Here is a 22841-nt window from a genome sequence, read left to right as displayed (position 1 = left end):
CCACGTTTGGTATCATCGGCAAATTCTGAAATTTTACTGTGTTCCAAGATTCAAGTCATTGTGGTTCTAGCACTGACCCTTGGGGAGCACCACTGTCTACCATCCTCCAGTGTGAAAAACAACCATTTACCATGACTGTTTTCTGTCCTTATGCCAATTTTTCATCCAAACTGACACTAACCCTCTATTCCATGAGCCTCAATTTTGTTAATAAGCCTTTTATGTGGTATTTTGTCAAAGGCTTTCTTAAAATCCATATAGACAACATCCATTGCTTTCCTCTCATCTACCTTCTGTTATTTCATCATAAAATTCAGTTTGATTAGTCAAGTACGATCTGCCTTTTACAAATCCATGCTGGCTGTCCTCCGTTAACTCAAACTGTGCCAAGTGTCTGTTTTTTTTTCCTTGCTTATTATTTCTAAAAACTTATCCACTATAGATGCTAAACTGACTGGCCTGTTCCGATGAAGGGTCACTGACCCGAAACGTTAACTCTGATTCTCTTTTCACAGATGCTGCCAGACCTGCTGAGTGGTTCCAGCATTTCTTGTTTTTATTTCAGATTTCCAGCATCCGCAGTATTTTGCTTTTATATTACTGTAGTTTCTGGGAGTGTCCTTGCATCCTTTCTTGAATAAGGTTATCACATTTGCCACTGTCCAATCCTCTGGTGCCTGTACATCACCCTCTTTGTCCATAATATCCCCATCACAACTCATTATTTGGATACTGGTAGATTTTTGAGTTCCTTTTTATATGCTCTTTGCCTCTTATTTTCCTCTTCACTTTTCTTCTCAACTTATTTTATAGATACATACCTATTATTACTCTTGTCTTCAACCTAAACAAGTCAGTAATTTGTCTTCACTTCCATGCACTTCAGTTTTAGTTAATTTTTCTGGAAGATCATATAAGCTACATTTCCCTGAATACGACTCCAGTTACATTTTCAAATATTCTGTGAGGTTAGTTGGACATGGCTTACCCATTATAAGTTCATGTTAGCTCTCATAATAGGCTCAAATTTCTTAAAGTGCTAAGTCATTCTGTCCTTTATAGATTCCAATCACATCCCCACAACAGATGTTAGACTTGCAGGTCTATAATTTCCTGCTCTTGCCTGAACTGGAAAATTTCATCAAATTTGCACCAATTTCTGTCCTCTGTCACCTTCACACAGTCTATGCCGACTCTCCTTCCCTTCCTCAAGTTCTCTGTCTCCATTTCTGGGGATAGGCTATCAATGAATTTTCACTATAAAGCCCACTGACTCCCACAGCTACCTTGACTATACTTCCTCACACCCTGCTTCCTGTAAGGACACTATTCCATTCTCCCGGTTCCTCAGTCTCCATTGCATCAGTTTTTTTTTATTCATTCATGGAATGTGGGCATCACTGGCTATGCCAGCATTTATTGCCCATCCCTAATTGCCCTTGAGAAGGTGGTGGTGAGCTGCCTTCTTGAGCTTTTGTAGTCCATGTGAGGTAGGTACACCCACAGTGCTGTTAGGAAGGGAGTTCCAGGATTTTGACTCAGCAACAGTGAAGGAACGGCGATATAGTTCCAAGTCCGGATGGTGCGTGACTTGGAGGGGAACTTGCAGGTGATGTTCCCAAGCATCTGCTGCTCTTGTCCTTCGAGGTGCTAGAGGTCACGTGTTTGGAAGGTGCTGTCGAAGGAGCCTTGGTGCGTTGCTGCAGTGCATCTTGTAGAGTTCTGAGTTTCGCAGTTCTGAGGATACAACTTTCTATACCAGTACTTCTGATATGTCTTCCTTTTTCTTCAGTCGAGGATTCCGCCCGTTGACAGGATCCTCCTTCTGTGTCCATTCTATCTCCAGAACTTCTCCTCTCACCCCTTCTTCCCAGAACCATGATGGGGCTCACATTGTCCTCACCTTACACCCCACCAGCCTCCATATTCCACGGATCATCCTCTACCATTTCCGCCACCACCAAACGCATCTTTCCCCTCCCCTGCCCTTTCAGCATTCTGATGGGACCGTTCCCTCTGCATCACATAGGAGGTCCACCCCTCAATCACCTCTTCTCATAGCACATTTCCATGCAAGCACAGGAGATGCAACACCTGCCCTTTATTAACTCCTCTCTTCTCACTGTCAAATGCCCCCAATACACTTTCCAGGTCAAAGTGATTTATGTGTATTTCTTTCAACTTAGCATACTGTATTTGCTGCTCATAATACAGTCTGCTCTACGATGGGGAGACCAAATGCAGATTGCGTGACCATTTTGTGGAATACCTCTGTTCAGTTCTCCAAGCATCAGCCTGTGCTTCCAGTAGCCTGTCATTTTAATTCTCCACCTTGCCTCTCATGCTGACTTCTGTCCGCGGTGTTCCAATCATGTTCAAGATAAGCTCAAGGAACAACACCTCATTTTTTTGATCAGACACAGAATTCCAGATTTAACAATTTCAGACCATAATCTCTATCCCCATTTTGTTTCCTTTCTCTTTGCAGGTTTTGGTTTTACTCTTGTTTTTTCTCTTGTTTTACTTCCGGACGGCAGCCATTCACACCTCCTCTAGACATATCTTTTTTGTTTCTTTACTTGTCCCATTACCACTCCCTTTGTCCCTGCACCATCAACTCTTGTCATGTAATCTCTTCTGTCTTCCACCCTATTGCAGACCTTTCCTTTCGTTTTTCCACCCTCCCTCTTTCACTTGCTCAATGTGTTATATTTCTAACTTTTCCCAGTTCTGATGAAAGGTCATTAACCTGAAATATTACCTTTGTTTCTTTCTCCATAGATGCTGCCTGCCCTGCTGAGTATTTCCAGCATTTTCTGTTTTTGTTATCCATAATTTGCTAGTTTTTCTTCACACGTTTCTTAACCAATGGAGTCACATTTGCAATTTTTCAATCGATAGGGACAGTTCCACTTTGCAAGATTATGGTTTTTCACGAGATGTGAGCATCAAGTTGTGAAGAGGGCGCAAAGTGTCTGCAAAGACATGGATAGTTTGAGTGGGTGGGCAAAAATTTGGCAGATGAGTATAATGTGGGAAAATGTGAAGTTGCCCACTTTGGCGGGAAGAATAGAAAAGCAGAATATTATTTACATAGAGACTGCAGAATACTGTGGGATCTGGGTGTCCTTGAACATGAATTACAAAAAGTTAGCATCCAGATACAGCAAGCAATTAGGAAGGCAAATGGAATGTTGGCATTTATTGCAAGGCAGATGGAGTATAAAAGTAGGGGAAGTCTTGCTACAACTATACCGGGCATTGGTGAGACGGCACTTAGAGTACTGCATACAGTTAATGAGGGATATGCTTGCATTGGAAGCAGTTCAGAAAAGATTCACTAGGCTGATTCCTAGGATGAAGGGGTTGTCTTAGGAAGAAAGGTTGAGCAGGCTGGGTCTACATTCATTGGAGTTTCGAAGAATGAGAGGTGATCTTATTGAAACATAAGATTCTGAGGGGGCTTGCAGTATAGATGCTGAGAGGATGTTTCCCCTTGTGGCAAAATAAGGGATCTCCCTTTTAAGACAGAGATGAAGAATTTCTTCTCATGAGGGTCGTTAAACTTTGGAACTCTTCCCCAGAGAGGAGTGGAGACTGGGTCATTGAATATATTCAGGGTTGAGTACGACAGCTTTTTGGTCTACAAAGGTGTGAGGGGGGTTGCAGGCAGGAAAGTGGAGTTAAGGCCACAATCCAATCAGCCATGATTTTCTTGAATGGCTGAGCAGGCATAAGGGGCCAAAAGGTTTACTTCTGCTCCTATTTCTTATGAGGCCAGCATTTATTGCCCATGAGAAGGTGGTAGTGAGCTGCCTCCTTGAACAGCTGTGGTGTCGGTACACCCACAGTGCTGTTAGGGAGAGAGTTCCTAAAGCACCTGCAATTTCTAACCTTTTAAAGTCCAGGAGTGGAAACCATCAGATTCTGAGGATTTGTCAGTCTTCGATGCCATTACCTTTGCTAATACTGTTTTCTTCCTTATGTTAACTTTAGTGAGGTGCAGTACAGCACTCCCTCAGTACTGCACGAGCTTGTCAGCCTAGATTTCATGTTCAAGGCTCTGGAGTGGGACTTGAACCCACAACCTCTGACTTGGAGGCGAGTGTGCTACTGCTGCGCCACAATTAATGTATTAATATTGTGACCACTGTTCTCCAAATGCATTCCCACTGAAACATGCTTCTCTTGCCCCACTTCATTCTTCAGAACTAGATCCAGCATTGCTTCCTTCCTTGTTGCACTGGAAACCTAGTGATCAAGAAAGTTCTGCTGTACACATTGCAGAAATTTCTTGCCCTTTCCACTTTGTTTTTGTCAGTCATCATGACTCTCTTGTTATTACTTCCTGAAATTTGATTTCAGGTTTGCTTCTTCATTTCCTTCCCACTATTTGGTCTATAATATATACCCAGCAGCATAGAAACTCTTGTGCCCCTTAACCCTGGTGATCTGTAAGACACTTAAAATCAATGGATTTAAGTTCTGTTGCATGTACCATATTGGGAATCCGTGATCTGTTTAAAATATACTCATTTCCTCCTTTTATGGCTTTATATGAATATCCTGAAATTACAGTCTGCCATATTAAGCAGCAAAACTGGATCTTGATTGTTGACTTTTAATAGTTATTTGTAACATCTGAGTCTGAATGTAAAACAACTGCCAGTTTTAAATAACCATGTGGAGTGAGAAGTCATTATTTTGTCTTTATTCTATGCAACATAATATAGAAATTCATATTGCTTGTGTTATGACCAGGTGAGGAAGGGGTCTCAGGCTCCCCTTTCGCCCCTTCTCTGGTTTGACAACAGGGTGGTTTCTTTTAAGTGATTTTAGCTTGCCACCTCAGTGAACCCTTGCTCACTGTTCCTTGAATATATTGAAAACCTGTGATTAGTTCATTTTTATTGGGTTAAACAAGAAAGATGCAAGTTTATTAACCTTATCACTCTCTAAACTGGTTAAAATTACTAAAATACTGATGCATCCACACTCACATTCGTACGAGAGGCGTGCACACACACAAATAGATACAGAGAGGAAAAGATAGATTTGGGAGGTTGAAGTAAGGTCCGTAATAAATGGAATTCAAATACTGAGTTTGAATATCCTTAGTTGAAGTTAAAGTCTTGAAGTCCTCATTGGGGTCACGTGCACAATTTCGGCTTGGTTCTCTGGTCCAAGAAGGCTGAAGAGAGGCTTTATCCATCCTCATGATTGTTGTCTGTAAGGTTTTGTAGTCTTGAGGCTTAGTAGCTGCCACCAAGGTTTCCCTGGGACTTTGCAGAGAGAGAGGTGCTTTTCTCTTGTAGTTCAGTTACAGTCTCTTCCTTTCAAAGGCACAATTCACAACTCAGTGTTACACCAGCAGGTATGTCATGTGATCAACTCGTTGTTTGAAACCAGAAGTTTCTGGAAGGTCTTTTTTGAAATTCCAAATTCTTCAGACATACATGGTGGGGGTGGGGGGAGGGTTGGCTCTTTCAGAGTCAAAGGGTGTCTATGGCTTTTGATCACTATTGACAAAACACATTCTAAATAATTGAATCAGAGTGCTAGACTGGGTACTTAACTCTGTCTCCAGTTGGCCTTTGGCTTCTCATGCAAATTGTGCATGGTCATCTTTTGCTGTTCTGTTCTGCTTTTTAAAAGTTTTGTAATGTCTAGTAAAAGGTCTCAAGCAGCGTTCCATATGACAAGATTAATATTTTCCATTTGGCATGTGGGGTTTCTGTCATGCTTGTTATGAGTAAATTAATCACTCAATCGTGAGTATCTTGTAAAGAGCAATGTGAAAATTGTATGCTTGAAATCATTAATATATTCTTTAATTGCACATTTAAACTTACTGAATAAGGCGCAGGCCATTTAGGACTAAGATGAGGAATTTCTTCACTCGATGGTGAATCTTTGGAATTCTGTGCCCCAGAGGGCTGTGGATGCTCAGTCGTTGAGTATGTTCAAGACTGAGATCGCTAGATTTCTACATATTAAAAACATTAAGGCATATAGGGATAGTACAGGAAAATGATGTTGAAGTAGATGATCAGCCATGATCTCATTGAATGGCGGAGCAGGCTCAAAGGGCTGGATGGCCTACTACTATTTCTTGTGTTCTTGTCTATTTTGAATTGCATGGTCATTTGGCTGGAAAAGCCTGCTGGACAAAATGGAAGGCGTAAAATAACTGATTTCTGTTTGCTACTTCTCATTTTGAGTCTAAACGTAGATTTATTTAGCTAAATTATACTTTTCATTCTGTGTGCCATCACTGATGTATGACCAAGGGAAAGGGCATTCTGTTTTAAAGCTTTGTAGATATTAAATTGTTATTTAAGTGGATCATTATCTTGTAATTCTGACTTTGGGGAGAAGGTGGAGGTGCATCTGAGCAGTGCTTTGCAACTGAGCTAAATCATGAGAGAATTCAATTGTCATTCTATTTATAAACCTTGAGAAGTGGTAGTTTAAAAGTGGAAATGTGGTGTGAATCAGGTCAGTTTTTTAAAAATCTACAAATCAAAATGGTTCAAAGTTTATTTTGGGGTAGGTGCTGTTTCCCCAGTACATTTCCTGCATTCACACTGAAGTTTGAGGGAGGTGGACTCTAGCACACCTAGTTGAGATTTTCACCCTCACCCCCTACAAATGTTTTGTCACATAAAGCAGTGTCACCTCACCATTACCTGTGCAGCCAAAATCATCTCCAGGATCGTTCTGGAGGGCAAAAGCAATTCAAGTCTGTTTTTCAACAATAAGCTCTGGCTTTCCTGTCTCCTTTACCTTCACTTTAGTGCCAATGCAAGAAACTTAATGCACTTTGTCGCTAATATTAAGGCTGTCTATGCAGCTGTTTCAGATCCTTTCCTGACCTCTTATCACTCTAGTTTCGTCCCCTTCCTCCCATCAGCTGACCTTCAATCTGTGACGTTGCCCTCCATCTTTACCTCATTCCCACCCTGGCCAAAGCTTTAACCCGTGGTACTGTCAGCTCCAGATTTCACTTAGTAATGTTCCCCTCAGTGATCTCCTAAGCAGCATCCTCCATTGACTCCAGTGTCCAAATTTACACCCTTCTGGGGTGGGTGGAGATGTGGAGTAATCAGTTCAGCCATGAACTTATTGAATGGCGGAGCAGGGTCGAGTGGCCTACTCCTAATTCATATGTTCAGCACCCTGTCTCTCTAAATCCTGCTAGCTGATCGCTCAATAATCCCCCAACCTAGCTCCAATGAACTGATTTTTCAATATACATGTCTTAATCTACATATTCCTCCATGACCTCAAGCCACCTCAACCCCCTGCGATCTTTATCTCTGGTCTTCAGTGCGTCACCCCTCCCTTTGTCCAGCCATCACTGCTGCCCTGCTTCTCTCTCCCCATGCATTTTTAAATGGCTTCTTAAAACCTACCTATTCAACCATGTCTTTGCTTACCTGTCCTAACTTAAGCTGTGTTCATTTTTACTGTGAAGTGCTTGGAAATGCTTCTTGATATTAAAGATGCTATACAACTGCAAGCTTTTTGTTACCTAATAGCTGGTTTTAACCTCGGTGTACTTTATGTTCAGATTGACATCTGCATCATTTTAAGTTATAATTCCTGTTGTGCATATGAATGCTACCATTATGCTATGCTCCTATGATGAAATTTTCCTTTTTATAGATGTCGTACAAAGTCTTCTGTTAATATATGCAAGTAATAGAGCAGTAATCTCTTCTCTGTTGTACCATTATAAGGTGCATGGAAATTATTGGTTTAACACAATCTGTCCTTAACTGGGGTGGGTGAACTTGGATGAAAATACTGGAGGAAGTGGAGGCTTGATGAGAGGTTCTCGATGTACATTTAGTCTTCTGTTATGGTAGGAGATATAGGTTCACTAACATAATAGAAATTCTGCACATGCAGAAGGCTGTTGACACAATTGATTCTTTTGTAGTTGATGAAGATGTACAGATCGTTTTTGTATTGACACCCACACCTGAACAAGCAGCTCTTGCAGAGGAACTGCAGCTGCCTCCAACATTCTTCTGCTACAAGAACAAGCATGGCTATATTAGTGATGACGATGAGGATGGTAAGATATACTTACTAGCAAAGTTAGTTCTTACTGGTGATTCATACAATATGTTTGTATATCTATAATTTAAAAAAGGTTGGCACTATCAATCATTAGACAATGCAGAATAAACAATTTATTTTTTCTCAATACCCCCAATCTGGGGACCCCAACTAGTGCAAAGCTTTATTAGCTTTATAGATGTCGTACAAAGTCTTCTGTTAATATATGCAAGTAATACTTTTTTCAGTTTTTTCAGTCTTCTCTTTCTTGCTGTGTGTCACTGGCACATACCATGTCACAGCCTGTCTGACACATTCCCTCCCTTTTTCCCGAACCACATAGATCTGACAGTTAAATTATTCGACTTTTGTGTACCTATTAATGCCTGACAGGTGTGATCAGATCACATTGTTGCCATTTGATCTGTGGAAATAATGTTTGGATTTCTGAGAAGCAAAATAATATTTACAAGTGAACTCTTTATAAATACACTGGACAGTTCTGTCAAATAGAGTTTACACTTAAATTACAGATAAGTTACAGATGCCAAATTAAACTTTGTTTTTAAGATGAAGACTATGAAACTGCTGTTAAAAAGCTCCATGGGAAATTGTATCCGGATAAGCCAGAGAAGCAAAAGACATCTAACACAGGTACAGATTTAAAATTGTAGAAACAATCTTGTAAATTAAAACTGCCAAAAGATTAATTTCAGAGTCTTGCTGTGCTAGGTGAAATCTTGAGAACTGATAGAAATTTGGATCCAGGTGAATCAAGGGAGCCGTTGCATTTTAGTGAACCAGAAGACTTCTCTGATGCAGGTAAATGATTTTTAACCCAAAGATTCATTTATTTAAAGTAGCTTTATTTTAATCGTGGTTTTTAAATTTAACATGAAGGGAATTTTATGCTGTTTTCCACCTGGCAGGTTTGGGGACCCAGCCACCTTCCCCACCTCCACCGAAATTAACTCTGGGGTGGGAAGACCTGTGAATGGCCTTCCCTCTTCACTGCCAATTGAGGCGCTTAAGTGGGCAATTAATGCCCAATTGAGAGCCTCAGCCCGCTGCTTCAATTAGCCCAGCGGCAGGCAGGCCTATTGCTGTACATGGAGCACGGCAAGAAAAATTGTGTGGGTTGCTTGCGGGCTCCAGGGCAAGTCCGTCATTAAAAGGTACTCGGTGCCTGAACGAGGGACCCGGCATTGGAAGGGGGAGGGGCCCCCTGAGAGCCACCCCCTGCCCTTGCTGTCAACATCCCTACATCCCCTCCCCCGCAAGACCCCCACCCCTGGAACAGCCTCCCACCCTGACCTAATCAAATTCAGACTCATGCCACTTCAAAATGATGGTATTCTAAAGGACTCTACCCTTTCCTTGCACTCCATTTTTTTTTCCAGGCTTGGGATGCCAAGGAAAACCTGAACATCATAATATTGCAATATTAACAAGTCAACATCCCCCATCAATCCTTTAATAATGGGAATGATTGCCACCAGTCATTCTACCAATCTCTCAAAATTCCCTCCTCGGCCTCGGTGGGTGTTCCGCTGCTGCAGCCACTGTCTCTGTGGTGGTGCTGCTCGAAGAGCTGCCAGCCTCTGAGGGCGGGATTTCCGTCGCCAGGATCCTTGATCCTTTGGAAGGCCTGCCACTGCCCAGTTAAGTGCCTAATTGGCACTTGATTCAGCAGGCCTCCCAGATAAGCAGCAACGTGGGGTTCTCGGCACTTTTGCCGGAGGTCGAGACTTTTTGTCACTTGGATAAGATCCTGGCCAAAGTGTCAGAAACTGATAAAGGCTTAGTTTGTACTCAGATCAGCAAAGTGAGTAGGTGTACCAAGGTGAGTCATGACAGTAAGTCTCTGTTCAAACCGATGCAAATTTTTTTTTATAGAGGATTTCCTTGTGATTTGAGAGTGTCAAAAGTTTTAATTCTCAACATTTTCTGATTCAAGGCACATCCTTGCAAGCTACTGATGTAAAGCTGCATGCAGATGAACAAAGGGAGCACAAATCTTATGCAGCAGGTATGCATTTTAAAAGGTTTTATGCTTTTGTAATTATCCATCTGGATTTATCATTTAGATTTGAGCATTTGATGGTTTTGGCACCTGCAAATGGAGTTTGATGGTTTTAGTAGTTAACTGCAAGTTTGTGGCTCAGTTGATCTTTAATTTCTGTTGTGTTCATAAATGGATCAACTGGCGTTTCTAAATCTGAGATTGCCCAAAGCCACACAGCAGCTGCTAATTGTGGTTTTTAGTGAAGAGCTTTGTCAGAAAGGACGAGAGGTACTTTGTATTCTGGGTGAAAAATACAAGTAGATATTGCATATAATATGGTCATTGCAATCTGAAGAAAGGATGTGTACTTTCAAAATTCTACAGAATAAAGGTACTCGAGCATTATGTAAAGAAACAATAAAGGTTTCCCATTGGACTCATTCAGGACACCCAGAATTTGTCCAAAGTAGTACTGGTTCCCGACTGTGTTACTGTCTTCACTCTGCTCCCAATTGTGTTACTCATGCATTCCCATTGCGCCCACCCCCACTTAAATAATTGGTTGGTAGTAAAACTGCAAAACCAAATTGCTTAACTAACTTCAGTGCTATAAGTTTAGCTTTTTATCTCTTCCAAATTCTTCAAACCTAATTCCTTGATATTTTATGGGGACTAGTTTTGTCCCATTGTGTTTCCTAGTCCAACATCACCAATTGATCCCTCTGGTTCATTTGTTCCAACACCAGTATCCTTTAGGTCTAACTACCATGTTGATTGTGCCTATTGGAAGAAACTCTAGATGTCTTAGGGCCATGCCTGAATTTTCTGAGATTGCCGCCAATCATGCCCATTCTTAAAGGATTGATGAGGGATGTTGACTTGTTAATATCGCAATATTAAGACCTTCAGTTTTCCTTGGCATCGCAAGCTAGGGAAAAAAATGGAGTGAGGAAATGGGTAGAATCCTTCAGAATACCATCTTTTTGAAGGGACATGAGTCTGACCATTTGATTTATTCGACAGGAACTGATACTGAAGTAATTTTTTTCCAGTTTGGGGCATCTTTTTCTCTTTCTAGTATCTTTTGTAACCTTATACTTTCCATAGTAGACTCCAGTGGGGATAATCTACTAGAAGATGGTGACAGAGACTGTATTCTTGTGTGGGAAAAGGTGCCCACCCTTAAAGAGAAGTTGAAGGCTGAAAAGTTGTTGCTTCCTCCCACCTTTTTTTGTGGTATAAGCAGTGATACTGAAGGAGAGAAGGAAGAAGACGACTTTGAGACTGAAATGAAAAAAATCACGGAATTACAGGTGAGATTAAAAATGTCTTGATGTAACCAATGGAATCATGGGCACAGGTAATGCAGTGCATTGTAATTGCAACACAGTTGCCCCTAATGACGACATTCAAATATTGTCCCAAATTTTCTCTCAAATTGCATCTTGTTTGGAAGTGAACATCTGCATCAGGTAGCAAAATTGAAGCTGTACTTTTCCAATGAAGTAAATATTTTACTGATTTGAAATTATCAAAAGATGTAATTTGCTGCTCCTGGAATTCAATTGCATTTTGCACGTGGAGTGACATTGCATTTAACAATTAGTGTTTAATGTTGTACTATTTGATTTAAAATGGTGTAGCATGCTCATTTTTCATTTAAAATAAAGTCAAGCATATCCTTATTTTGTCTCTAAATTGACCTGTGACTATTGTAATCTAGAAACAATTTGGAAGAGGTTAATTAGAACAAAAGTTTTTCATTTTAACCAATGTAAATTGTGTTTTATTGCAGTTAATTAGAATGTGGTAATTTATTTTTGATACAGGTAGCAGAAGAAGAAATCATCAGCAGCTCCACTGATGTAGATTCTGCAGTCCAATTGAATGAATCGACTACTGCACCAGTTACTGTTTCAGAGGCTGAACCAGACTCTACAATGCAATTTGAACTGAAGGAATTTCCTGATGCAGATGCTGGAAGGCCCATTGATTTAACAACTAAAAAAGAAATGGAGCCTGATTCTACTACTCAAGGTACAAAGGCTGTAATGAGTCAGGAGCTTAGCGGCCCTGGCGAAACCCAAACTGATCGTCAGAGAGCAGGTTATTGCTGAGCAAATGCCACTTGGTAGCACTGTCAATGACCTCTTCGATTGAAGTCAGCCGTACCTAAGTCTAGAATCTTAGCTTTTGTATTTCTCCCTTTTCAAGCATGATTGAAGTCAATCATATGGTTGCTATTAGATAAGTGTTCAAGCAGCATTCGGCTGTTAATTCAATCTGGCTCATTGCTCATTCCTGCATTTAGTTGCAGAAAACTATCCTGAACACAAGAAATTTACTACCTTTCTGACATAAGCTTGTCTGCTTATCCCAATCTATATGGAAGTTAAAATTTCCCAATAAAATCACTCTAACTTAACTGCATTTGCCTAATTTCTGAATTAATACATTCTGCCACTTTACAGCTGCTACCAGGGAGCCCATGCGCAACTCCTACTTCAGTTTTAAATCATTTTCTATTAATTCTATTCTATGTCTTTCACTCCCTGCTTACCTCTAGATCATCATCTTCTCATAGAAATAATTTATTTTATCCTTAATCACTAATGCTATCCTCCCCCGTACTAGATTCCCTATCCTTCCTGTAGACCTTAAAACCTGCTGAATTCAGTTCCCAGTTCTGACTGTCTTGCAGCCATGTCTCTGTCATAACTTGCTTTGTACCCTCTAAGTTGAATTTTTGCCTGCAATTTTTTCTTTATACTCCACATATTTGTATAAAGCTTACTGGGGTCGCGAACAATACACCCATTAATTTTTTTGGGAGTACACAGGCGATTTAGCTGTGTGACCGTGCACACACAATAACTTAGAGACCAACTTGTGCACAGCCTGCGTTGGAACTTTTGGGTTACTGCATTGCAGGGACTGTTGGTCACAAGCCCTAACCTGTCCTCCTCTATGCATATTTGCTGCTGTTTGCACAATGACTACACATCAAAAGTGGCACACTTTGGAACATACTTATGATGTGGAATATGCTATTAATGCAAGTTCATGCTTTTATAGTGTCCTTTGGGGGAGGAAATCTCCCATCCTTTCCCAGTCTGGCCTACGTGTGATTTCAGACTCACCTCAATGTGGTTGACCCTTAACTGTCTTCTGAAATGGCCTAGCAAGCCACTCAGTTGTATCAAATTGCTACAGAAAGTTTTTTAAAAAAAAGGACCACCTGGCATGGACCAGGGCACCGGGCACAACAAAGGCATGCTCAGCCTAGTTAACCCTGCAAAGTCCTCTTTGCTTACATCTGGGGACCTGTGCCAAATTTGGGAGAACTGTCCCAAAGACTAATTAAACAACTGCCTGATAGTCAGACTCTCCTACCTTTCAGTCGATGCCCCAGACTCCTTCATCTCTGTTCCTGGGTATATTCTGTCCCACTGGCGGACAGACCTAACAGAAGTGGTGGCACAATGGTATACAGTTGGGAGGGAGTGGCCCTGGAAGCCCTCAACATTGACTCCAGACCCCAAGAAAACTCTGCATCAGGTCAAACATAGATAAGGAAGCCTGCTGATTACTACCTACTGCCTTTCCTCAGCTGATGAATCAATACTCCTCCATGTTGGGCATCACTTGAAAGAAGCACTAAGGGTAGCAAGGGCACAGAATGTACTCTAGGTGGGAGACTTCAATGCCCACCACCATGAGTGTCTTGACAACAACACTATAGACCAAGCTGGCAGAGTCCTGAAGGACATAGCTGCCAGATTGGGCCTGTGGCAGATGGTGAGAGATCCAACGCAAGGCAAAAACTTGACCTTGTCCTCACTAATTTACCTGTTGTAAATGCATCTATATTGGAATAGTGACCACTGCACACTACTTGTGGAGGCAAAGTCCTGTCTTGACACTGAGGACACCTTCCATCATGTGTGGCACTTGCACTGTATTAAATGGGATAGATTCAGAACCGATCTAGCATCCTTGAGGTGCTCTGGACTATCAGTCGCAACAATCTGTAACCTCCTGTCCTGCATATTCCTCGCTCTGCCATTACCATTGAGCCAGGAGCCGAACCCTGCTTCAATGAGGAGTGTAGGTGTTCAGGCCAGGAGTATCCACAACCACTGATGAGATCAAAGCTCTGCAGACCTGCCACATCCAGTCATGAGTTAAACAACTAACCAGAGGAGGAGGCAGCTTCATCCTCTGATGGCAGAGCCCAGCATGTCGGTGCACAAGACGAGGCCGAAGCATTTGAGACTACCTTCAGCCAGAAATGCCGAGTGAGTGATGTTCTCATCCAGAAAACCAGTTGGTGAAGGACAGAACTGGAGCCAATCTTTACACGCTTATGTCTAATTAGAATTTCACATTACAAGCATACGCCTCCTAACTCAGCAACTACAGTTTCAGTATGTCTCTTGATCGGGACTGTTATGACTGAGGCGGGAGTAATCCACAGGTCACTGCATATTAGTAAGGTTTCCCACCTACTGGAAAAATAGCCAAATTAATCACTTTATTTATCCCCAGAATAAAGCATGCCAAACCAGGTTTCTTTAAACAACAGCAAAATTAACTATATTAATAAACCAAGTTTTAAACAATGAGATGAATCTAAAGGTATGAAAAGACTTTTAAGTCCTCTACCACTTAGAAGGGCAAGAGCAGCCGGCGCATAGGGATGTCACCACCTGCAAGTTTCCCTTCAAGTCCAACACTATCCTGATTTGGAAACATTGCTGTTTCTTCATCGCTGCGTCAAAATTCTGGAACTCTTTTCCTAATCACACAGACTGCAGCGGTTCAAGAAGGTGGCTCACCACTTCTTTCTCGAGATGGGCAATACTGGCCTTGCCAGTGGCTCCCACATTCCGTGAATGAATGAAAAAGACATGTTTTGTGTTGTGGATCTCTTGAGAACTGGAGTGAAATTATCTCAAGTTTTTTTCAGTTTAGAGCAAGCAGAGAAGAGACTTGTATCTTAGCATTCTGAACTGAATTTAGGTAAAGTTCTAAGGTAAAAGTAGTCTTCAGATCTGACTAGATCCTATGCTGGAGAGAGTAAATTGGTTAATTTTGCTCTGAAGAGTACTGTGGCATATGTTTTAAGAACTAACTTCAGATTGATTCTCTTGGAAGTTGCTCATTATTTAAAATAGTGATGTTTGTACACATTGAAATAATAACTTCAAAGATTACACAACTTATCGTTCTTCAAAATTATACTTTGAGACTATATATTATGATTCTAGACATTGTTTAATGACATACCTAATAAAATGGCAATTGGTTATGTTTTTATTTAGATTGCAAAGCATTTACTAATGAATTTGTGTTTCTGTTTTTAATACAATTTTTCCTACCTTTCAGAAAATGGCATGTTTGGATTTGGTGACTCTGAAGTAGTTTCTTTCGCAGATTTGGCTGCACAGAGTACAGAAGGATATGCATTTGCACAGAAAGGTATCTTCTGAGTTGCTGTTTGATAGCTATGAAAATATGCATAACAATAGCATTTTATTTGGTTCAGGCCATTTTGTTCAAGGATACATAAAGGCCAGCAATGGATTAATGGAAAAATAGTTTCTCTTTGTAATCATAGTTCATTTTCCTGACCATTGCTAATCAGATAGTATTGCAGAGCTGCTGGCCTGCTCTGTATCTGGGCTTTAAGAGGTACCTGAGAGCAACCTGGATTATTGATCTGCCTTCCTCTTTTTAATGTGAATTTCCCAAGAGTAGTACTAAAATTTGGAACTCTGCTTCTCCCAGTGTCCTAATGTTGTTACTGTTAACGACTGAGACGGGAGGAGTGCACTGTATTTTCTAGTTCCATTTCTCCACAGGTCACAACGTATATTTAAATGTTTACCCAGTTGCCGATGCAGTCAAATTCTACTGTTTATCCCAGAATAAAATACACCAACCAAGTTTCTTTAATAAGCAACAAAATTCAGTTTATTGTAAAACAAGAATTATTCAAAAAGAAGCAAAGCATTAAAACAGATTGAAATATGAAAGCTCCTTTTTTAAATACCCAACACACATGCGCTCACACACTGGTTTAAAAAAAAACATTTTCTCTACAGAGCTCTTTTACAAAAAAGAAAAGAATACTTTGGCCAAATACTTGTTAATTCTTGACAGAAAATGATGAGATATGTTGTGTCCCAAAATGGCATACAGCCTGGCATTTGAGTACACGTCGATGGATCATTGGGATCTTTTCTGAAGCAGTTCTTTTCAGGCGGCGTCGGGAATTAATCTGGCAGGTTTTCCAGGAGAAATGCAGCATCAGGGGTTTCAGATATCACACTCGATACGCAGGGTTTCACAGAGACAGGAGGAAGGAGGCAAGCTGGGTACTTCTCTCTTGGCAGGTTGATTTCCAACTAACTCAAAACAGTCCACAGCCCAACCAGAAAGTCAAAACAATATCCCAGAATTGACCACCTGACCATCATAAATCTTGACCTGTCACTTCTCTTGTAAACATCTTCCCCAAGTCACCAAGGTTTCTCTTTATTGAGCTTCAAGCATGTGACATCCAGTCAAGGTTGCTTTCAAACACATTATCTCAAGTGTCCTCACAGTGAACTTTCAAATAAAAAGTCCAGTAACTCTGAAATCTTCAGTCTTCTAAATGAATCCATTTCCACAATTTAAATGAGTCTAAAAAGAAAATTATAAATAGAAGCACTTTTATAACATTGCCTTGTGTTGAATTGTGCCTTACAGATCAGGAATAGCCCATGTGTATTCCTGATCCTTATTATCTCATCTAGGCCAGAGTTACAGTTGGTCTCAGTATTCCTAAGCTATATAACAAGCAAATCAATTGGTATGTGCACTTCTGACAGCAGTGATGCTACCACAAAGTGCAGGTTTGTGGATGTTTGCTTATCTGTGGTGCCCCCCCCCCCCCCCCCATAGAGAAACATTTTGCTAATGAGTTCAATTCCCACCATGGTAGTTTGAAAATTTTAATTTGGGAATTAAAAAAAAGTTGGTGACAGTGAAGCTGTCAGATTATCATAAAAATCCAACTTGTTCACTAATGGCTGCTGCCATCCAAGTGAGCTGCAATCCAGCATGAGTAAGGAGGAAAGAGGAAAAATTAAATGATTTTGCCTGCAACTCCATTCTTAATCACCCCATTTTTAAGTCAATGCCAGTGCCATCCTACTGTCCTGTAAATCCTAGGTCTTGGTTGCATGAAACTTTCTAAGTTTAATAGTTAAATCTTTGCTTTGCTGTTTATTACAAAAAAATTGCTTTACTGTATAAAACAATGCAACTATCAACTTTCATTTTGTCCAATCAAGTAAACAAATGTTAGGAAATACAAAACGAAAGCTTGCAAATATCAATTATTCAAATTTATTTAACTGATAAATAAAAGCAAGTTTTTTTTTTTAACAAAGCTTTTATGTATTTCACCTACTTTCCAATTTAGCAACAAACCTTTTTTGAGTGGAATTTAGTCTTTATAACTAATACCTATTCACAGTTTGAGATATTTTCTTGATAAATTGTATTCTACAGATAGTGTCCAGTTTCCTTGTACTTCAGCTTGTTAGTGGCATTTTGTGCTTTTATTTTGAAAATAATGCTAATCGTTTCTCTTTTTTTTTGTCAATCTGTACAAATGATCATTGATGAACTGCCAGGAATGATTAAAACTCGATGCTGTTTCATTTTTTGTTATGCCCTTGATGCAACTTTTTTTTTTAAAAAACAGAATCCAATTTCACATGGGCAAACGCAGGAACTGCTGTGTTTTCTTCGATGGTGCCCAGAACTCTAGATGATGAAGATGATGGCACTGATGTGGTATATAGCGATGACATCCACTTTGAGCCAATAGTTTCTTTACCTGAGGTAAAAAGCAAACATTTTGTCAAACAATATACATAAATGTGCAAAGAGGAAAAGTGCCATTTTTTTAGGACTGTCTGCTCTCGGATAAATGTAAATGTCACCATAAATATTTAAGTTAACGTGTATAGTTAGTTTAACTTTGTCTAATATTTTGATACCTGTCTAATTTGTGTATAGCCTAATCTTGGTCATCTAGAATTTAGGCTGGTAACCAATAGTGTGATGCAAGTGCTGCCCAATGTTTCTCTGCAGGTACAGAAATCTTAGGAAAGTGGTTGCTATTGAAATTCAGATACTGACAATTTTGTGAAATTATTAATAATTGCTATTATTGTTGCTAGGTTGATACAAAATCTGGTGAAGAGGATGAGGAAATTATATTTAAAGAAAGATGTAAACTGTATCGATGGGACCGAGATACTTCTCAGTGGAAGGAACGTGGTGTTGGAGATCTAAAAATTCTATATCACTCGCAAAAGCAATGTTACCGTATTCTGATGAGGCGAGAACAAGTTCTCAAGGTCTGTGCAAACCATGCTATTACTGAGGAAATGGAACTCAAGTTAATGAATACCTCAAGTAATGCATTTGTTTGGACTGCAGCCGATTACACTGGTGAGTTTTTGTCCTTCATTACTCTCCACATGGTGAGACAGTATAATTCTAAAGAATTCTAATATTCTGCGTAGTCTTTAATTCCTTTAGAGCTCTGGGAGAAAAGGCACAAAAGCTGTTTTAGGAGGAAATTATTTGGTGAATTGTTATAAAAATATAAATGGCCCCTCTCTACTAGCCAGAAAAGTAATGTACCTGTTCGTACTTTTTCAGATGGAGAAGCAAAAATAGAACAACTTGCTGTCCGATTCAAAACTCCAGAGTTGGCTGGTGTTTACAAAAAGAAGTTTGAAGAATGTCAAAATGCACTTTCACAGCTCCAAGAATCTGAGGAATCCCAAGTTATGACCCAATCAGATAACAGCAATCCTGTTGTTTATTTTGATGTATCAGCGGGTGAGGAGATCTTGGGACGAATTACTATGGAACTGCTAGCAAATAAGGTTCCACGAACTGCTGAAAACTTCAGGGCCCTCTGCACTGGAGAGCAGGGTTTTGGATTTAAAAACTCAATATTTCACCGGGTTATTCCAGAATTTATTTGCCAGGTATTTAATTGCCTCATTTCCCCACCTGTATTGTTTTTTTGATTCTTGTTTGTGGTAGATGCATGCTGTTTGTAGCTGTAATATAAAAATGCATACCAATATCTTGTTTTTTTTGTGTGAAAAGGACACATAGTTCATCCAGTAAGTTGCAGACTAGCCAGTAGAACCCAGCTAACTCTCACTTACTTGCTGAGATGCAAGTGCGGGCCAGTTCCAAGTGAACTGGAGTCCATTGCACAAATTATCACCTAAGTCACCAAGAATTACATAGAATATACGGCACAGAAACAGGTCATTCGGCTCAACCAGTCTCTGCTTGTGTTTATATTCCAAATCCGTCTCCTCCCATTCTATCTACCTCATCGCAGCCTTTCGGCATATTTTTCTATTCCTTTTTCTCTTATATATTCATCTAGTTTCCTTTTGAAAGCATCTAAGCTATTTGCCGCAACTTCTTGTGATAGTAAGTCTCACATTCTTACCACTCTGAGTAAAGATATTCTCCTTATTTCCCTATTGGATTTATTAGTTAGCTATCTTGGATTTATGGCTCCTAGTTTAAGATTTTCCCACAAGTGGAAATATTCCATATCTATCCTGTCCAACTCTAATAATTTAAGACCTCCATCAGGTTACCCAAGTCTTTTTCCTAAAGAAAAATTTTGCAGCCTGTTCAATCTTTTCTGATAGTTGTAATCTTTCAGTTCTGGTATCATCCTTGTAAATATTTTTTGCACTTTCTCCAGTGCTTCTATCTCCTTTTTATAATGTGGAGAGCAGAACTTGTGCACTGTGCTCTAAGTGCATCCTCGCCAGGGTCCTGTATGAACTTAAATTCTACATTTGAATTCTATATCCATAGAAATAAATTCCTGTGCTTTGTTAACCTTTTCATTTATTTTACTGGCCTGCGATGCTGTTAATGATTTTACCTGTATCCCTTGATCCCTTTGTTCTTTCCCATTCAGCTTATTTTTGACTGTATAGGTAATGTTTTTGTTTTACCTACCAAAGTGCGTCACCTCATTTATCCATGTTAAAGTTCGTTTGCCACTTAACTACCCATTCTTCAAGTAATGCAGAAAACACAATGGCCAATTTGCGTACAGCAAGATCCTGTTTGAGAAACCGCAAAGTGGGTTTTGCAGTTAGCAGTGAAGAAACATGCTCGCTGTTCACTGCACTGACAGCTGTCCAGTCTTTTTGCAGGCGTCTGATCCAGCATGGTATCCTCTACAAAGGGGACGTGTGACATGACAAGATATAGCAACACCGTTCAACCAATCAGATTGAAGAATCCTCACTGAGCCACCCAGAATGGGTGGCGCAGTGGTTAGCACTGCAGCCTCTCAGCTCCAGGGACCCGGGTTCAATTCTGGGTACTGCCTGTGTGGAGTTTGCAAGTTCTCCCTGTGACCGCGTGGCTTTTCGCCGGGTGCTCCGGTTTCCTCCCACAGCCAAAGACTTGCAGGTGATAGGTAAATTAGCCATTGTAAATTGCCCCTAGTGTAGGTAGGTGGTAGGGAATATGAGATTACTGTAGGAATAGTATAAATGGGTGGTTGTTGGTCGGCACAGACTCGGTGGGCCGAAGGGCCTGTTTCAGTGCTGTATCTCTAAATAAATAAAATCAGGAATTCTAAATCGATTTAAATTATGTACAGAAAAAAGATTGGGAAAGAAAGATGGGATTAAGATAGAGATAAGACACAGGCAGAAAAGTTTTTTTTTTAAAAATTTATATCTCCAACACTGAATTCTGAAGGGATGAGACTTCACGGTTGTAAAATTAAATTTTCACAGCCAGTTAGGTTGTTTGGCATTAATTAGGACTGATCACACAGTTAAAAATGCACTTACACCTGAATTCACCAGCCCTGATTTTTTCCTGGTGTGTTTAGCATGTAACTAGGGCCTAAGTACAGCAACCCCTTCACGCCCTTGCATTGGTTGCAAAGCTAAATCTATCGGTGAGGCCTATGCAGGGGGATAACTCAGACTGCAATTTCTGGATTTGTATGTTTAATTGCACATGTGCAAACTTCATATTTGCTGCATAATAACAAAAATCACTGTTGGCCTCATCATTATTCTCAATACAAAATCTAGGTCGATATGACATTTGGTATTGTATTGGCTCTGGTGAGGTTGAAGCTAAGGTATTTAAAAGTATCTTTACGCTATATCTAATTATGCTGTTTCTGATTTGGGAGGAGTGGTGCCAAAAATGAGATCCATTTCCACCAATAACATCCAGTCACTTCTCAATCATCATTACAGTGAAACTCGTCTAATTCAAATTCAAAAGGAAAAGTTAACAATGCAAGATACCCCCCTTCACCCAGACTTTCGCACTTTCCTGCCCTCCATTATTGTGTCCTCCTGTACCATCTCCCATCATGCTGCCGCTATGTCTTTGGGCTAATTACCTATGCGCTAACCCTGCTGGAACAGCTAGTATGCAAATGTATACATTAAAATAAACATTAGAGGTATATAGATGTGCCAGTGGGATTTCCCTTTAATCCTTGGGCCCAGCTGCATTGCATGCCTTGCTCTCAAAATTGATTGGATTTCAAAGATATTGCAACGATAGGCCTTAAAGTTCCAAATCCAAGATGCTTCAGTAACTTTCCCCAGTTTGGGGCTGATATCCTCAAGTTTCCTTCCTGATTACAGCTATTTATGCATCTAAATGGCAGACTTTCCAACTTTTTCAGTTTATGGCCTCACTAATATTTAAAATTTGAGAGTTTTGAAAGATGGCAATAGAGAGTGGGCTGAGATTTAAAATCAGCAAGAGGCAGTGTTATTTAGCTATGAATGGTGGAGCAGCAGGTGAGCATGCAGTAGTTGAAATGAGAGAAAATGTATTTGTAGATGCTAACGGGATGAAATTTAGAATTTAGGTGGAGAGTAGCTTTGTAATGTTTGTGCCATGTAACATGAATTGCCTTCTCTTTCAGGGTGGTGATATTACAAAGTCCAATGGATCTGGTGGAAAGTCTATTTATGGAGATCAGTTTGAAGATGAAAACTTTATTATGCGGCACACCTGTCCTGGCGTATTATCCATGGCAAATAGGGGTCGAAACACCAATAATTCACAGTTCTTCATCACTCTAAAAGAAGCGAAACATTTAGATTTGAAGCATGTAGCTTTTGGCTATGTAAAAGAAGGCATGGAAGTTGTGAAAAAAATTGAAACATTTGGTTCAAAAAATGGCGTCACGAGTAAAATCATTGTAATCACTGACTGTGGACAGATTTCTTAAGTGGAGAATACCTGGTTTCTCTGTGGTCATGCTCTCTATTTAGGAATCTTACATTAAGGATTTGGAATGGTGTAATATTGGATATTGCCAGTATAAACTGTACTGGTCTGAACATTGGATGTACAAATTATATTGACTGCTACCAGCTGTCAATTTTTTTAGTGTTGAATATTGCATGTTTCAGAATAAAGATTTTGACAAACATTTAATGAGCAGTAGCATTTATCTTAAACGTATACTTAACATTCTGAGACATTTTGCAGTTCCAGCTAAACTTTACCGGGAGTAGTTTTTAAACCTGGCAATGTGTTCAGAAAAAATGTCATTAAGTTACAACTTTTTTTTTTAAAGTGTAATATTTGAGAATTAGGATGGTATTTAGTAACTGCATTCCAGGACTAAAGGTGCAAATTGCCAGACAGGATTAGGTAA

General features: G+C 40.0%; 1 protein-coding gene across 4 annotated transcripts in view; it reads left to right on the top strand.

The window, feature by feature from the left end:
- ranbp2 (RAN binding protein 2) overlaps positions 1-22613 on the top strand; it is a 108749-nt gene extending 86136 nt beyond the window's left edge. For 2 of the 4 annotated variants that reach the window (XM_068033793.1, XM_068033791.1), the window contains exons 21-31: positions 7946-8083; positions 8638-8721; positions 8800-8889; positions 10025-10096; positions 11180-11385; positions 11902-12109; positions 15461-15553; positions 17832-17971; positions 18313-18586; positions 18800-19134; positions 22101-22613. In XM_068033793.1, the coding sequence (XP_067889894.1) occupies positions 7946-8083; positions 8638-8721; positions 8800-8889; positions 10025-10096; positions 11180-11385; positions 11902-12109; positions 15461-15553; positions 17832-17971; positions 18313-18586; positions 18800-19134; positions 22101-22409 (1949 nt within the window). In that variant the 3' untranslated portion in view covers positions 22410-22613. Of the gene's footprint in view, positions 1-7945; positions 8084-8637; positions 8722-8799; positions 8890-10024; positions 10097-11179; positions 11386-11901; positions 12110-15460; positions 15554-17831; positions 17972-18312; positions 18587-18799; positions 19135-22100 lie in introns of those variants that run through there. The other 2 variants (XM_068033792.1, XM_068033794.1) reach the window with 2 other exon arrangements.
- The last annotated feature ends 228 nt before the right edge of the window (positions 22614-22841 follow it).

The sequence above is a fragment of the Heterodontus francisci genome, chromosome 6, assembly GCF_036365525.1.
Source record: "Heterodontus francisci isolate sHetFra1 chromosome 6, sHetFra1.hap1, whole genome shotgun sequence".
NCBI classification, from domain to species: Eukaryota; Metazoa; Chordata; class Chondrichthyes; order Heterodontiformes; family Heterodontidae; genus Heterodontus; species Heterodontus francisci.
The sequence above is the reverse complement of the archived record's forward strand: the minus strand, read 5'-3'. Positions and strand labels throughout refer to the sequence as shown.